Source organism: Pristis pectinata, chromosome 21, assembly GCF_009764475.1.
Source record: "Pristis pectinata isolate sPriPec2 chromosome 21, sPriPec2.1.pri, whole genome shotgun sequence".
Taxonomy (NCBI): domain Eukaryota; kingdom Metazoa; phylum Chordata; class Chondrichthyes; order Rhinopristiformes; family Pristidae; genus Pristis; species Pristis pectinata.
This window is the reverse complement of record NC_067425.1, coordinates 13,944,956-13,962,776: the sequence shown is the minus strand read 5'-3', so window position 1 is coordinate 13,962,776 and position 17,821 is coordinate 13,944,956. Positions and strand designations below refer to the sequence as shown.

Here is a 17,821-nt window from a genome sequence, read left to right as displayed (position 1 = left end):
ACTTGCCTGTCGCATTCAGTCCCACCCTCCTCCCAGCATTCTATATAACTGGAGTGTGCACTGCAGCAACTTCCTAAGGCTTCTTTGACCACTGATGCCTGTCTCTACAGAAATGAGCTCAGAGGAGTACTGTAATTAAAGTATCGGACACAGAGGAACACACCACCACCAGACTATCCTGACCATTATGGAGTCCTGCATTATTATATAATAATACTAATATGATGTACTAATATCACAGGGAATGCAGTGGTCAGAAAAGGTGGCTCACCATGTTTTTCAGGGCTTTAGAGATGGCCAAGAATTGATATCTACATCCTGAATAAATAAAAAAATCATCAATCTGCATGTTACATTATTTTTATAACCTGAAAATAATATAGAATCAGCTTCAGAAATGTTATGAAGAACTTTCATAGCCAAATATGGAAGTTAATTTTTTTTAATATCCATTTGCTTATTCTGTGTGTGAAACTTTTCTTTAGTTTCTGTTTGAAAAGTAAATCTGGTAGAAAGTGATCTCGTGAAGGGGAGAGTTGGTTCCAACTGTGCTGAAAAAAGCTACACAATGAAACATGGTTAGAGAATACACCAAATTGAAATGGGTGTGCAGTTCGCATTTGTAAGGCATTCCAAAAGATGAGCCCCTGTAACTGAGCTGTTGCCACCAATGCTTCCAGTCTAACTACTGCTTCCCTTTTGACAGTTTTAACATCCTTGCCTTCTTGAATAGTACAAGGGCTTTCAGTGGCGATAATTTGTCAAGCAAGTCCATTTGCCATTCAAGTATTCCATTTTCTTGGGTTACCCTGATGATAAGCCCTGTGTGTCTATATTAACCCTTTACTGCTTTTCATTTCTTTCATCTTTAACTTGTATTGAGACGCAGATTTTGTAAATTTAAATGAAAGTAGGTAATAAATTGTGTTATGTTTTAATGGCAAGTATGGAAGCTATTAACTGGTGCATTATAAAACTTGAGCATCTGTTTTTTATGGTCTAATGTACAAAATAGCCTTTGTGCAGCTGGAGATCAATGGTAATTCTGCAAGGAAAATCAGTGGTCCAAACTACTGAGCGGAAAATATTCAAAAAACACCATTACACTTGTCCACAAATAAAAGCAAAATGTTTTTTAAATTCAAAAATGCTTTATTCTGTAAGTGGAGATCAATTTTCAACCGATTTAACAGTAATTATTACTGGCAGTCATTTCCTCAACTGTGTGGATCCAACTTTAGATTTACAAAAACTGAGTCGAAATATTAGATTTTCTAAAAGGAGATTGCAGAACTTTGTATCCTCAAAGTTAACCCTCTGAGAACTTTGTACAGACAGAAATGATCAGAAGCAGTTTTGTTTTAATTAGTGATTTGTTGTAAATTCCACTATAAAACAAAATACAGTGGAATCGGTGGCAAAGTCTCAAGTTTTTTACTAATTTTGTTTAACTGTAATACAGAAGCTACTTTAGTCCTCAAAGGGTTAAATTGTTTTTTTCTTAGTGACAGCTTTGTTTTTTTCCTGAATGAGAACATTGCAATCAAAGTTTCTGATATTGAACATGCAAAATAAAGAAACAGTCCTTATTAGAAAGCTGCATGAAGAGAGTGTAATGCATAATTGCAGATGATTCCAAGACCTTGCTGTTCAAGATAACCACAGTTAATCCTCGCAAGCTTGTCTTAAATCAGAGTTTTACTATCTTTAACTGTAGAAGCAACTTGTCCTTTATCAATTCTTGTAATATGGAATTTACAGATGAGAGTAATAAAGATGGGGTCTATTCAGTTTCTTGCATTTCGTTTCAAATGTTTTTAAAGCTGACAGCATTCCAAGAGAGTGAAGGTACAAGCTTGTATGCCAATGTATTTAAGGTAATCAGTTGGTATAACCCCTAGTTATTAGTTTAATGAGGTTTTACAATTTAAATGTAGTGAACTGAAAAATTATGCAAACAAGTTTACAATCATTCCAGGAAACTGACAAGTTTTTATAAGAGGCAAGAATACTTTTGAATGGCTGTAGGCAAGTTGGTATTAAACATAATAAGGTTACTTGGAAGCTATCTCACATAAACATTTAATTAAACCAATCTAATTCAATCTCATTTGCATTCAGTGCATTAATGAGCTAAGCACCCTGTTAACATGGATTTATAAACTAATTGGCATTTTAGGAAGAGAATCCAAGGTCAATATAATGGAAACAGCATCTACCTCCTGTGTCTTCCACTGACAGCATCCAAAGTCAAATGTCAAAAAAGAATTGGGGAAATTTTGTAGTCATCAGATTTTAAAAATATTTTTATGTAACAATTGCTGCTGTTCATTGTAAAACTGCATTGAGGATTAAAAAAAATTTAGTTCACTTGAGATTTTAATTCTACTATGCTAAGTTCTGGTACCTTAATGTGAAAAGTGCTTTTTCTTAAATTTGTTTGGAAAATTCAATAATGAGCAAAAGGGAAACTTTCAAAGCCATATACCAGCAGATATGCTGTATCAAAAAGATGCCTTTGAAACATGAAAACAGTGATATATTGGAACCATCTGCCATTATGTAAGTATTTTTTATAGAAAGCTTCAGAAGAATGCATGTGTTTTTTTTTACCTTTTTCTATTAAAACTATAACTGCTGATACTTTGGGGATGAGGGGATGTAAAAAAAAATTTGGAAAATATCTTAATTGTTCTTAAATGTATATCATAAATATCTGACTGTAAAAATTGAGATTCAAAACATTAGAAAGCTTAGAGTCCTGCATTTCAGAACATTGTCAAACTGCTAATCCTGGAACTTCACAAATACTCTAGGGCACTCTTACTGGGTGAGAGCTATTGCAATACAAACAGCTGTTGAGAGAGAGAATTAAGGAATGTTGTGAAATCAAATCTAGTCCAGATTTTCACAGCAATATTTGCAAACACTACACTGTCAGGTCTACATCATTGTGGAATCTATTCTGTGAAATATTGGCGATACAACTGTACCTCACAAATAACAATAACTATTTTAATCCCATTTGAAAAGAATATATTGAAAATTATCTCCTTTTGAAATTAAGTAAATTAGTAATTCACAGGTGGTAAAGGAATCTGCAAAAACTTCTCAGTGCCCCAACTACCATCCAGTTCACTTATCAGTTGTGTTCTGGGCTTGAGCCAGTGATTTGTATTATTAATTAGACTAAATAATGATTTGATGCTTAATACTTATGACCGTAACACAGTATGGTTACAAACAAATTTCAGTCCCTGAAAATTTTTATTTTTTTGCATTATAATAATCAAAGCTTCTGTTTCTTGTGTGGAATTGAGAGATTCTCTCCCACTATTCTGCCTGCAATGTTCTTATAATTACTAATGAACGATTAGTCTAGCAGAGCTGTCTGTGCATCTTAAAGCAGTATTATGCTCATGTTTTGATTTTCCTTGCAGGTGTCCAAACTAGACAAACGTGGCAGTGGAACAGACAGTGATTATGACAATACCCAGACCATTGAACTGCCGCCGGGGTGAGAAGAGCTTGATTGTTGATTGTGGTACTTTGAATGTGTTTATTGGTACTCGACAGAGGAAAATTTCTGCAAGATTTTATTCTCTAGGTTTTGTTGCATTGTTTCTGTTCCACCCACACGCTATCTCTGCAAGAACTGTTGTTTGATTGCATAATTACAAGCATGCCATTGTAATTCCTCTTTTTATTATAGAAATGTGTGGTTAGTCATTCTGCTTTAAAACATTAAAGGGGAAAGTGCGTGCCATAAGCGTTAGCTCAATTCAGCACAATGGAACATCACGAAGAATAGAAAGGAGGTCACCAATACTGAGGTTTGGAGCCCTGTTCTGCACATTAAATCCATTGTGGAAGAATAATTAGATGCTCAGTTTCTGTCAGGTTGCCAAAGCCTTGTGTATAGATGTATATAAAACTTTTAAAAATTGATCTATATATTTTGGTTTTTGGAGATGGAACTCGCCATTTCCTTTTAACTCCAACTTTCTACACACTTCCTGAAGGTAGTGCCTCATGCAAAAGTTTTATCCCAAACTTCAAGAGTACCTGTCTGTACCAGTCTTATTTTAGTATGCAAGCCTAGACAGTGAACGTGGCCATACTGAGAGTGGAATGTATTACAATCTAGATAATCGCATGAGTATACATTGATACACGTAACGGAAATTAAAACTGACATTTTTACCTAAATTACTCTCTGTAACTTTCTCAAAACATGAGTACGCCAAGGATGATTGGCGCTTTTCCATCCCAAGCCATCTTGGTTGCTCCAGGAGCCTACTGGAAGAGACAGCATGCTCCTGGTGATGTGGCCAGTGAGCTTACCAACCTGCCAGTCATCAAAACATCCAGCCTATTATCTCAAGATGTGATCATTCTTATTATTTCATGTAGTCTTTATATATTCTTGCATGTTGACATAATTGCCTCCAAACTAATCATGCACTCGTGTTGCAAACCTCATACCGTGAATTCCATTACACAGTAACTGCTGCTTTGCTACTGAACTGCAAGATGTCTTGGTAAACAACTATAAGAATGTAATTATTTTCTGGAAATTGTTGCATCTACCAGTTTCTGACTGATGAAGGAAGGTATAAATTTGGCAGTGCAAAATTAATCACTTCACACTTTTTAAAGCTTTCTGAAAGTTGAACTGAGGTATTAAGAATATAGTCATTGACACATTTGCTCATCTATGTATCTGCTCACCCAACAGCTTGCAGGCACAACCTGGTATATATTGCAGTTTTGACATTTTGAGGTTCAAGTGATTCACTGCGACTTCTGGTGTGATCTGAATCCTGATTCTGGTTAAGCTATGTAACACAGAGGCATTTGGTTTCTATATGCACTGACAATGTACTGAAAACTTACCATAGGTACTATTTTGATTGCTGGGCTACTAAGCTGTATTTATATCTACTTATGTTTTTTTCTATAGAAGTATTGCTGATGGGAAGATGGGAAGGGATGATGACCTCCATCTAGAGTTTGATGAGCATGAGGGTGAGCTTGATCCAAGCCTTCCCAGTACAGAGGATGTAATCCTTAAAACAGAGCAGGTCACCAAAAACATCCAGGAGTTGCTTCGAGCAGCACAGGAGTGTAAGCATGAAAGGTATGTATGGGGATTGCTTAAATAAACATTAATGATGTAAGTTATTAGTTACAAACAAAGAATATGTTAAACTATTGTATGATTACACTAGCTACCAGATAAGCAGTCCAACAAACAAAGAATATGTTAAACTATTGTATGATTACACTAGCTACCAGATAAGTAAGCAGTCCAACACGGTGGACCACAATGTTTTATTAAGTAACTAAATATCTCTCCATGCCGTGTAGAGGGTTTAATGTGACTTAAAACAGCCTTTGTTTAAAATGGTCTACTATGAAACATTAATTGTTTCATAGCAATTATATGCAACTAATGATATCAAACAGTTCCTTAATGCAACTGTCTTCTGCACAACACATGGTAATTTGTGGCTTTTCAGTTCCTTTGAACTCTTTTACCTTAATTCTTTTGTTCCCCACCGTTATGTCTCTACAACTGTCTCAAAGGCACTGGACTGATCTTATGGTGATCAAACCTGACACAAATCGTGTGTGTATTTTCTCGGGACTGGTTGAATGGTCTGTTCTGTCCTTGTTTCTTTCTTTGCCCTAATGTAAGACTTTACAGCTGCTAAAAATCATCAGAAACCATGGGATTAACTCCCATGTGAATTGGTTATGTCCAACTACACCACTCTAACTCCCCTCGCATCAAATTAGCCAAAGAAGTTCTAGTTTAATATTGCCAAACTAAAGCAATCCTATTTGCTGTCTTCACTGCTGGCATGACTGTACCATTGATTCCAACAACCTTGCCATGTTTAGGCTGCAATAAAAACAGGAAATGATGGAAATACTCAACAGGGCAGGCAGTATCTGTGGAGAGATAATCTGAGTTAATGTTTCCTAATTCTGATGAAACACTAGAAATTGAAGATATTTCAAGTTACAAAGAAAGGGGGAGGGTGGAGCGAGCAAAGGGAATGTCTGTGATGGAATGGAATCTGAGGGAGAATGATGCAAATGGTAGTGGTGCCAGCTGAGAGGCTTGTTAAGCACAAAGGATGTGTCTGGAGGAAATGTAAAAAGAAGATGAGTGCAAACAGTTGAGAGGAAAGTAAAGCAGTACTGGAAATGTGAAATACATGGCATTACAGCTGCTGGAGATCTGAAAAAGAATATTGGGGGGGAAAAAATCAATAGGTTAGGTAACATCTGTAGAGAAAGAAATGAAGTTAACTTTACAGGTTTCTGACCTGTCATCAGAACTGGCCTGCTCATTGTCAGATGAGTTGTTGTTCCGTAAACTTGTATTGGGCTTTGTTGGAACAGTGTAAAGACCAAAGAGACAGATTCAAGTCAACTGGAAGGTCAGGATCACCATGCAGATTGAGCAGAGGTGTTCTGCAAAGCAGTTGCCCAATCGATGCAGACCACGTTACAAGCGCCAAATGCATCGCCCAGAGATGGAAGTTCACATGAATTGCTGCTTCACCTGGATAGAGTTTTGAAATCTGTGGATGGTGGAAAGGGGAGAGGTAAAAGGGCAGGTGTTGCATGGAATGATGCTGTGGGAAGGAAAGTGCATGTTGGTAGATATGGAAGAATGAACCGGAGATGGGGTCCCAACCTCCTTTGACATTTCACTGTTACACAAGTTTGCTTTCTTCAATGTTTCAGCCTTAATCCTTGTACAACTTGATGTTTAACCTCTAATCCTCTCCCAGTTGTGCTTCTAGCCTCATCCTACAAATAGCTTCAGTTCCTTTGCACACTAAATTCCCATCACTTATCCATTCTCTCCAAATTTCCCTGACTTCAAGGATTCCAGCAACATTTTTCTTCATCCCTTCCCTTGCCTTGCCCTGTCATACACGTGCTCCTCTTCTGCTTTCTGTCAACGTACTTTTCTGATGATAAAGGGAGATAGGATGATGATGAAGGCAGATGGCACACTTATCTTCATAGATCAGGAATAGAATACAAAAGTTGGGATGTTTATTGGAACTTTACAAAACACTGGTTAGACTGAACTTGGAGTATTGTGTACAATTCTGGTCACCACACTATAGAAAGGATGTAGTTATACTAGAGTGCGCAGAGGAAATTCACCAGGATATTATCTGCAATGGAAAGTTTTGGGTATGGAAAAAGATTGGATAGGCAGGGTTAGTTTCCCCTTGGAGTGAAGGGAGTTGTGGGGTGACCTGTTAGAAGTGTATAAAATAATAAGAGGCATAGATAAGGTAGATGGTCAAAGTCTTTTTCCCCTGATAGGGGTATCAGAAACAAGATGACATAGCTTTAAGATGAAAGGAAGGAGTTTTAAAGGGGATTTGAGCGGAAAGTTTTTCTTTACACAAGAGTGGTTGATATCTGGAACTCGCTGCCAGAGGTGGTGGAGTCAGATTCACTCACTACTTTGAAGAGACATTTAGAAAGGCACTTAAATAGGCAAGACAGAAGGATCTGGACTTACTGTGGACAAATGGGATTAGTGCAGATGGACAAGGCCTGTTTCTGTGCTGTACAACTCTGACTCTATTCTGACATTTATTTGAACTCCTTACTGGCATTGGTTATTTACTGTACAATCATCATTCTCAGGACCCACCTGTTCAGTTCACTTTGCATCTTCTCCTGGCTTTTAAAAGCTATTACCAAACCTGTCTCTGACTGTACGAGAAGAAAACTGCAGATCCTGCGTGTCTAAAATAAAAAAAAAATTGCTGAAAATACTTGGTAGGTCAGGGAGGGAAACAGTTAATGTCTTGGATCACGAACATCCTGATAAAAGATTGATCTGAAATGTTAACTTTTATTCTCTCTCCACACATACTGCCTACCTGCTGAATAGTTCCAGTATCATCTGCCTCTCAACTGACTTTGGTTTCCTTCAACCTATCCCTTCCAGATTTTCACTTGCCCTTTTGCTAAATATATATTTTGTCTTCCAAGGTCTCACTATGAGACCCCCGTATTTGTGCATATGTAAGAATATAGACAAATTTAAGAAAAATGTTACTATGAGGCTTTTGCAAGTATAGGTCAGTGAATGAATCTTCATCCATTGTGTATTTCATTAACAGTTTTGTGCCATGTTCTGAAAAGATTCACTCTGCTGTCACTGAAATGGCTTCTCTTTTTCCAAAGGTAAGTCTTCATTTCAAAGTAATCTTGAATTCATCAGTGATGTCATAGTGAGGGCATACTTTTGGAGAGGTAGAAATGAAATGAATACTGCTTTTGGTAGCATTAAGGATATCGGCCAGAGCTACTCTTGAAATGGAGCCATCTACCTGAACAGGTTGACATGACACCCATTTAAAGCCTAACAACGTACAATTTCCCTCAATCAGCCTGACTTGCACATTGAAATCTAAAATCTTAAACCCATAATAATATGACTTAAGTCAGAATACTAATAATTCAGCCAAGCTGATGTTAAACTCGGTATTAAGAGATCAACTCCATCTATAATAAAAATAAGTCTGCCTTCATTTCTTGCATATATTGGAAATTGCTTGTTATAAACACATCATTCTGTAATTGCACCCTTCCAACAGTAGAACGTTAAACCATGTATCTGTTTCCGTTATAAGTATTGACCAAGCAATGGATAAAAATGAGAACACAATCCATAACTTCAATATTATCTCCCCATAGTCCAACCCAGTTCAACTTGAAGAGACTTAGGTCTAGGAATTCATGCATGTAGTACATTTATGTTGGATGCTACACCAACTAAAGGAGATTTACGAGGCAAGTTTATTCACATAGAAGGCCGTAGGTGCCTTGAATGGACTGCTGAGGAAAGAGGTAGAAGTAGATATGATAGCAACGTTTAAGAGGCATTTAGACAGACACGTGAACAGGCAGGGAACTGAAGGATAAGGACCTTGTGCGGGCAAATGGGATTGGTTTAAATTGGCATCGTGTTTGGTGTGGAGATCATGGGCAGAAAGAAGGGCCTGTTCCTGTGCTGTATTCTATTAAGGCCCTATTGTGGCAGGCAAGAAGTCTGTGCACATTTGTGGCAAAAAGTGTACTGTCTGTTGTATTGAGTAAGGATTTAAAAAAAGGCATTCTTTACTCCTGCCTGAAGCAGTCATTGCAATAAAGCTAGTAAGCAAATGTGGTTTAATAAAGTTAAGTGCAAGCACTTCATTGCTCTGAAATCTTATGTTAATTATGTAAAAATTTTGAATTTGCCCAACTAGGCAAATTGAGTAGGTGGCATTAGCTTAAGTGCAAAGGTAAGTCACTTTGCATTCAGTAAAGAAATAGCATATTGCTGTCTAGAAGTTCTCAAGCTCCCATTGATGTTCTCCTTTATTAATATATTTTGTTTTAATGATCAGAAACCTTCACTGGACACAGTACGGTCTTCTTTGAAATTGCTAAATGCCAGTGCCTTCCGACTGCAATGTGAATGCAGGAAAACAATTCCACCAGAGCCGGGTGCACCAGTTGATATTCAGTTGCTCACACAACAAGTCATCCAGTGTGCCTATGACATTGCCAAGGCAGCCAAGCAACTGGTTACTATAACAACCCGTGAGAAAAAACAATGACGGTAAAGCACTTCAGTCACATTCCATTTTTTCTGGAGTACATTTGGGAGACTAAGGAAATGCATCTTTCTTCAAAAGCAAACTGAAATCCCTGTACATATGCTGATTCAAATACTGTGGAGTTTTTTTTCTGTGATGGATTGTTTTGGCTTTCAGATTGAAGAAAGCTTCTAGAAAGGTTAAATTTCCAATCTTGTGGTAGAAAGCACCAGTCATAGTTAACCAGAATTGCTACCACTACATAATGACTTGGCCAAAGCAAATGTTGCAGTGAAGTGATGGCCAATGACCTTCAACTTCTGATATTTTGGCAAGATGTAAATATTTACTTTTGACCATCAGGTGATGTTACACTGGAATTCTTGACTTCTCAATTAAGTTGTTTTGAAAAAGTACTAAGTGCTACATTGTTGGTGGATACTACGCTGTAAAATTTCAGTGCAACAAAGGCATCTTGCATCCCAATGACTTGTATGACAGAACTGCAAGCAAGTCATTTCAACCATATAGCCATACCTTAAACATTTCTGTAAGTTTTTATCTGAGACCATCAAAATTTAACATGGGCTATCAATGGGTTACTTGCTGCTTTATTTTTCCATCACCTGAAGCTGAAGAACCATGGACCCTGTTAAAAGATGTCAACAATACAAATAGTGGGGTGCCTTTTCATATAGGATACTGTGAACCTGTGACTGTAACTGGCAACCATCAATACCATTGCATCTTTGTGCATTGTATGCCTTATAACAGTTGAATCTTGTTGAACAGTTGTATCCCATAGTAGTGTAGTTTCCACTCTTTGCTTTCTTGGTGGCACTATTTTTTGCATTGACCACTCCAAAGGTCATGAATCTGTATAAGAGTGTAAGTTCATTAGTTTACTAAATTACTGTACAATGGTTCAAAATGCTACTTGACCATAACAATCAATTATACTGAAAGTTCACCATTGTTTAAAAGTTTGAACACTATTCTTTTGATACAAGTATATCACTTACTACATTTGGAGACCAGTATTTTCTTGGGCCACCTTGCAATAACTGACAAATACAGTAATACTCTTGGACATGTGGCTTCATGTTGCCCATGAGCACAGAACGTAGCGGCACTTTGTTGCCAGTATTCTTCATGGTACAGCATACTGATGGTAAATGTTATTGGAGTGAGTTGAGAAATTGGCCATTGCCATACAACACTAAAGTCTGTTTTATTTTCTCTTTGTTCATTCTCAATTTAGAATTATAATCCATTTATTCATTTTTATTTATGAAAATGGCCACATGTTTAATTAAAACAAAAAGCATGCACAAGGGGGCAAAAAGCACCATCTCCAGCATTTGTGCATTGACTTGATATTTAATGCTGTGTTCAGTGAAAGAAAAGCTATATGATAACTATAGAAGATTTAAATTTTGAATGGGAAATTCAAGTTTTGGAACTGATGTAGCCTAATCTTTTGAACTCCCTTACATTAACCAATTTCTTCCAATAAATGGGGCTTTGGAAAATTTATTATCAATCAGAAAATTCTAAGTGCAAAATATTGTCTTCATTTTGTTAGCCAAATCAATTAACAAAACAAAACTGAGTAAATATTGATAAAGTTTCTCCACTTGGCATTAGCAATTTGGAAATTAAATTGGGATAATAGAATTGCAACTTCAAATGCCTGGAACTAATTTAATTGAAAGGGAACAGTAATTAGGGAAGGACTTTTTCCACCTATAAATTGGAAGAAGCTCTGATAAATAAGATTCTCCTTCAGACTGAGGTATGCATACATACAGCATTTTTTTTAAATCCTAGCCTAATTGAACCCTGAGGCATTCCAGATTGGGGTGCTAATTTAGTATATAAAAGCAAACTATGTGTGTCATTTAATTGTTAAATGCTAGAAATTTTCACTCTGTAATCTTAGTTATGTAACCAGGGTAACCAAAACCACTGCATCAGCGACACTAGAATGAATCAGTGAATGAATTCAGCTTGGGTGAAGGATACTAGGTAAAGACATATGCTGACTGAACATGGAAGTATTGTGAATATTTTTACTTGTTTATTTGATAAACACTCAAAGCCAGAGGAAGGTTTGGTACTGAAAAATGTACTAACATTATAAAATTTGATAACTATTTATATAGATTGTGAAACAGTAATACTACAGTATGCTATTTGGATAAGAAAGATGTAGAATTAAAGGCTGTTCAGGGCATATTGCAGACTGAGCATGAAGTACATGGGCAGTTGAACTTTGTTCTTTAGAACTGTTTCAAATATCTTCTTAACTTGACACTACAGATAGATTTAGACTGTCTCCTCGGGCATTTATTAAGAATAGCTCAGAAAAGCGAGAGGAGGTATTAAATGCCGTAATAGCATGATTCATCCTGTTGCAACAGCCTTTTGTTTTATGGGAAAGCTGCTGCTGATATGTTTGCAAACAGCAAGGGTAAAGATCAAATAATTTGACCTTGTATGACATTTGTGATAACTACTCACTACTGCCTAATTCAGATTCTTTATTTCGTAATGCTAACATCCTGTGGACAAGTGATAGTATTCCGTATTGCCTTCACTCCAGACTGTTTTTCTTTGATCCTGCAAGTATCAAGTCTTGTTTACAAAAGTCATGAAATGTTAATATAAGTTATAGATTTTCTTCTAGAACATGACCAATTAGAATGCCTTAACCACTTGTTTTTTAAATGAACTTTAGGAAGCAATTATCCAACCTAACAATTGTAGAACAAAATAATTTTGTAAGTAATTTGCAAGCACCATATGCTATTGCATCCATTGTTGCAAAAATTACACCTCCCCTGCTTACAGAAACATTTCAGAACTGAGGCTATTAACGGTCATGACTTTTAAAGGTGAGATTAGGTAAAGTGCCTTCTACGTACCATGGATTGGTTTGTTTTTCTCCTGTGTCAGATTGGGGCACCAAGCAAGCAGCAAGTTCAAAGTGTTCTTTACAGTAGGGGCAAATTTTGCAACCAGACCAACACAGTGATTCAGGACAGATAGGTCATACTTGGGCCAAAACTGCAAATTCATTCAATCTGTTTTTAATTTTACAGAATCCAGTTCTAAATAATTGACACATAAACCAGGAAGAGATTAAATATATTTCTATTCAAAATGTGATTTGATGGTGTCGTGGATTTATTTCCTTTGGCCTCTTTAACACTGCTTGTGGTGTGTGGATTTAGCCATTTTTAACTGTCAGTAACTGCAGGTGTAAAACTAGAATCACGTGCAACATAACAGTCCCCTTTTGTCACGGAGGAACAAATCATTTTATATATGTATAGCCTAATTTGAGGCACTTCTGAATATGTCACCAGGAATTTTCACAGAGAATGTTAATGTAAAACAAGGGCACCAAAGGCATTGTGATTTTATAGTCTGTTAGTAGCTGTTAACTTACCAGACACAGTTTACAATCTGAACTGGCTGAGCTCCTCCACTTTATTGCTACCTTGGAAATCCCTTTCAGCATTCATTAATTTCTGACCTTTAGGGTGGAGAGAAATAGAGAGGGGAACACAAATTAAATTTGGTGTTTGTATTCTGAGAATGAAGAATGTATTAAGTGATCTTAGATTTTTAAAAATACTGGAAAAAAAATTGGAAATTACAGCAAAATTAACATAATTCCTCAAAACAGTAATAGCCAATTTGTCAAAAAGGGTATTTATAGGAGTCCATTGATTGTGATATCAGAGTACACTTGAAGGGAGTGTTTACCATCCATCCATGCAATACAAGTAAACTACTGCAAGATTAATATTGCACCCTGGGAATGGTATGAAGCACATGAAAGCCAAGGTGTAGAATTTTACCAATGATCTTCTTAATTTGATCTGTCATGATAGATACAACAGGAACATCATGGAGGGGAGTGATGCCTACTTGTAACACTGCAACACATCTTTGAGGCACTAGAACTTTGCCAATAGCAGTTTGAAATATTAATTTTACATTTAAAAAATGTTGTATATATTCTAGAAGAAACTAGTACTCCAGGTGGGACGTTTCTATCCAATCCTCTGGATTCAGATGTTGTTTATAAACTACATTTCACACAGTTTTAGAATGCCTTCTGAAGGGATCCCTCTAGGGTCCAGCCTTGTAATTGTTTTATATGTTCCATTACTAACCCCTAATGTGTGGTACAAATGTTTTATTAAAGAAAATCCAAATGTCTGATATCTCAAACAATTGGTGTTAAGCATGCACTTTTGGACAATTGAGTGCTAAAAGTTATATTTAACAAAGATAGTCACTGACCTGCTTACTGTTTCTTTTGTGCAATGAATGCTAATTGTAACTAATGCCATTTAGAAATGCACTCTATTGTAGATGGTAGTGGAAATGTGGTGGTGGTGGTGAGCTTCCTTGTAAACTCATCTATTGTACATTTGTATTGAAATAAATACATGCAGTTGTGCACAATGCTTGCTCTACACTCAATTCTTATTTTGGAATAAAAATATTCAAAGAATATGGAATTAAGTATAGAATATGAAGAAATACTAAACAAAGTATACTAATTATTGTGTACATCTTGTTATTCATCTGAGTAATTATGTTGAGAAAAAATATTGGTCAGTGTTAAGAATTTATAATTTCAGATCAATTTTTCAGTACATTGATTAAATGCCTTAAAATAAAAAAACCCTAAATTGTAAAGAGCTATTTGAGGATTTGGTTGTCCATTTGAATTGAATTTGTGTGTTGGATTTATTTTGGTAAATACAGAAGTAGCTTCCTTCCTTCCTCGCCCCTCCCCCTTCAAAAAAATTATTCTACTGTTGGCCTTATTGGAAATTAAACTGATCTTTGAAGGTTCAAAGAAAACCTTTCATCTCTAAAGCAAGATATACATAAGCATTTGATCCTATGATTTAAAAGCTGTAATGGATTTTTGCATATCAATTTTCTGGACCACTTCTAAATGTACAGGATTGAAATTGGTATGTATGAATTTTAGAATATTGGTATTGTTTGTTTATATTGAACTCTCCTGCATAACTTGAAGTAAAATGATGCAAGCTTGAATCAAAAAGAATGTTATTCAGTAAAGGCAAATGTTTTTGTAAAATCTGAAATATAATGCAACAGGCAAAATCAGGACCATGGTTAGACCATTTTGTTTCATTGAAATTCTTCACACTGTAGAACTTCAGTTTCACTCATTTCAGTGAAATAAACCACATCTAGTGCTTAAAAATCTGCTATATAAATAGACCATGTGCAGGCAGATGGGATTAGTTTTGATTGGCATCATGGTTGTCACAGACACCATGGGCCGAAGGGCCTGTACCTGTGTTGTACTGTTCTGTTCTAAAAATGTTTGGATCCAAGGGCAGTCTTTGTTACTACAAAAATGGAATGCAATGAGCCAAATGTTCCTCTTGCATGCATGTTCTGCTCAAAATATTTTTTGGACACAATTGTTGGCAGATGATGAAGGTAAACTCTGAAATAAAATTACTGGAAATTGTATCTGCAAAAACAATGCCTGTAGGAGTGAGAATCTATACTTGTAATAGTTGTTTTTTATTGATTGAGCTGGTGGATTGTTTGTGGAGGAAGATGGCTTTCTGTGGTGAATTCTGTTTGTATCTACTTCACAATTTAGATCAATTTAAGCATTCAATATAGTTCTTTGGTGAGATGGGCAAAGAGATGGCATTTTCACAACATTAACAGCACGAGCAGCACAACTGACAGCAATGCTTGGATCAGAACTTGTTTTGAGACAATCTATGAAAGCATTGCAAATTCTCCACATCTATCCCTCTGTCTGCCTCCCCCACCTCCTCACAGTCAGTCAATATGTGCAGTTAGACCTGCAATTTGCACAGTTACATTGAATGGATCCTCAGCAAAAAAAAAAGAGGTCCTTGACCAATCAAAAACTTACCGAAGTTCTTCATCAGCTGAGGCTCTGGTGCATGGCCTTCATCGCTGGTACTTGATTGATTCATCAAAAAGCTCAGTGATGTGAGACTTGAGTACCCCTCCTGCCTGTTACCTGGAGATTGACAGATCCCTCCAACATGATGATCCAGCTCTGCAAACCTCTCACTTCTGGAGGGCCAAGAAAATCACATCTTGCCTTTGTCAGACATTTTACAGCACTTGGTGATAGGAGTTTTATTTCAGCCAGAGGCTGAATGGATACTTATGGTTTAATCCTTCCTGTTAAGCTTGGATTGCTGTCCACAGCATTTATGATATGGCAAGTATAATTACTCCCTAAAAGACATGAAACTGCAGATGCTGTAATTTGTAGCAAATAAAAACGAAGTGCTGGAGGAGTTCTGGGTCAGGCAACATCTTGGATGCAAAGGGATGGTTGACGATTCGAGTTGAAATCCTGCATCAGGACTGGTCAACATTTTCAGGTCCTGGTACCTCTGTCTCCAAAGATGCTGCCTGACCTGCTGAGTTTTTCACTAATTGCGTTCTAACTGCGGTGTGAAGATAATTCTGAGTTAATCCTACTCCCAGCAGAACAATCCTATCAGTCCCTTTCACATTATTTCCCCAATATCCTATTCTCTCCCCTTCTCTTGTGCCCATCAATCTCTTTCCCCCCCCCCCCCCACCCTTGCTTCCCATTCTCTTGCCACCCCCTACACCAGTGGCAATTTACTATAGCCAATTAACCTACCAGCATGGGATGTGGTAGGGAACTGAAGCACCCTGGAAAAACTCATGCAGTTACAGAGAATGTGCAACTCAAAACAGACTGCATTGCAGATCAGGGATTGAACCTGGCTCATTGTAGGTGCAATGCAATACCTTTACCTGCTGTGCCACAGTGCAAAAAGTTGCAATGACAGCTTGGTCAAGGAGCTGGATGAAGTGGTGGAAAGCCACCTCCATGTTGTGAAGCATAGCCTGAAGGATTTCAAGTGGCTGAAGCGCCATTAAAGAATCAGGGGGACCTTTTGATGCCTGGTAGCAATCCTGAGCTTCCCATTGCCTGCCACTTGAATTCTCCATCGCACTCCCTCTCACCTGTTGGTCTGCAGCCTCCTGTACTGTTATAATGAGGCTCAATACAATATCTGATATTGACTCAACTAGTTTATTGGAATTTTTTTTCCCCCTTTTCCTCTGGGAGTGGAGGACATGTCCAGCCTGACCTGCCAGGCATATCCTCCTGCTCTGCATTTTGCAACTCTCGCGTTCTTTAGTCTATGTTCTCACTCTCCGACTGCTCCCATTCACTCACTGACCAGGTGATTCTTGTTTGTACCTTATCTCTATACCACCCTGGTTTTACCCTAACAGAGACATTCTCCCACCACCCCCTCCCCAAACTCTCCCTGAAGTTTAACAAACCACTTTTGTCTCCTTCCCAGTTCTGAGAAAGGTCTTCGACCTGAAATGTTAACTCTGCTTCTCTTCCCAAAGCTGTGGCCTGACTTGTTGAGTATTTCCAATAATTTCTGCATTTAGTTCTGATATCCAGGATTGCAGTTTTTTATTTTCAAGTATTCATTTAGGATCTCACTCATCGGCTGGCTCCACACATGGATTACCTCTCTGATCCTTAAGAAGACCCACTCTTTACCTAACAAACCTCTTGCTCCTGATGTATAATATCTTGGGATTTTCCTTCATTTTACTTGTCAATCATAAATCATAGCCCCTCTTTGCCTGTGTAGTAAGGAAATAAAAGAAATACAAAATTTTGTTAAAAGTTGATTAAAAAGAAAGTGGGTAATGACAAGTGGATCATGTGATGTTCACAAGATCGAATCAGACAGGGCATGGTTTGTTTGGATGGGGAAACAGTGGGAAGACACCGGTTGATTCTGGATGCATCAACACATCTTGATGTCAGCACTGCATTGTATAAAGGTTTTATCCATTCAGTTGACTGGTATCTGTAATTTAAACCTTCCAATTTCCCTGCTTACAGGGAAATAATTGAGGGAATGGGAATGCCCTGAGAGCTGGCATAGACTCAATGGGCTGAATGGCCTGTGTAGTAAGAAAATATGAGAAATAGAAAAGCTTAAGGGTGATACAAGTGGGTAAAGGCAAGTGTGCCATGTGACGTTCACAAGATCTAACCACACAGGGTGTGGTTTGTTTGGACAGTGAAATGGTGTGTGGTTTATTTCCAGTAGTCTTTT

At 37.3% G+C, this 17,821-nt stretch overlaps 1 protein-coding gene across 11 annotated transcripts in view; it reads left to right on the top strand.

Moving 5' to 3' along the window:
- The window catches only part of git1 (G protein-coupled receptor kinase interacting ArfGAP 1), a 161,690-nt gene extending 147,573 nt beyond the window's left edge, over positions 1-14,117 (top strand). For all 11 annotated transcript variants that reach the window (XM_052035342.1, XM_052035340.1, XM_052035343.1 and 8 more), the window contains 4 exons: positions 3,441-3,517; positions 4,964-5,140; positions 8,172-8,235; positions 9,444-14,117. In XM_052035342.1, coding sequence (XP_051891302.1) covers positions 3,441-3,517; positions 4,964-5,140; positions 8,172-8,235; positions 9,444-9,656 — 531 coding nt within the window. In that variant the 3' untranslated portion in view covers positions 9,657-14,117. The remainder of the gene's footprint in view (positions 1-3,440; positions 3,518-4,963; positions 5,141-8,171; positions 8,236-9,443) is intronic.
- Positions 14,118-17,821: the final 3,704 nt, after the last annotated feature.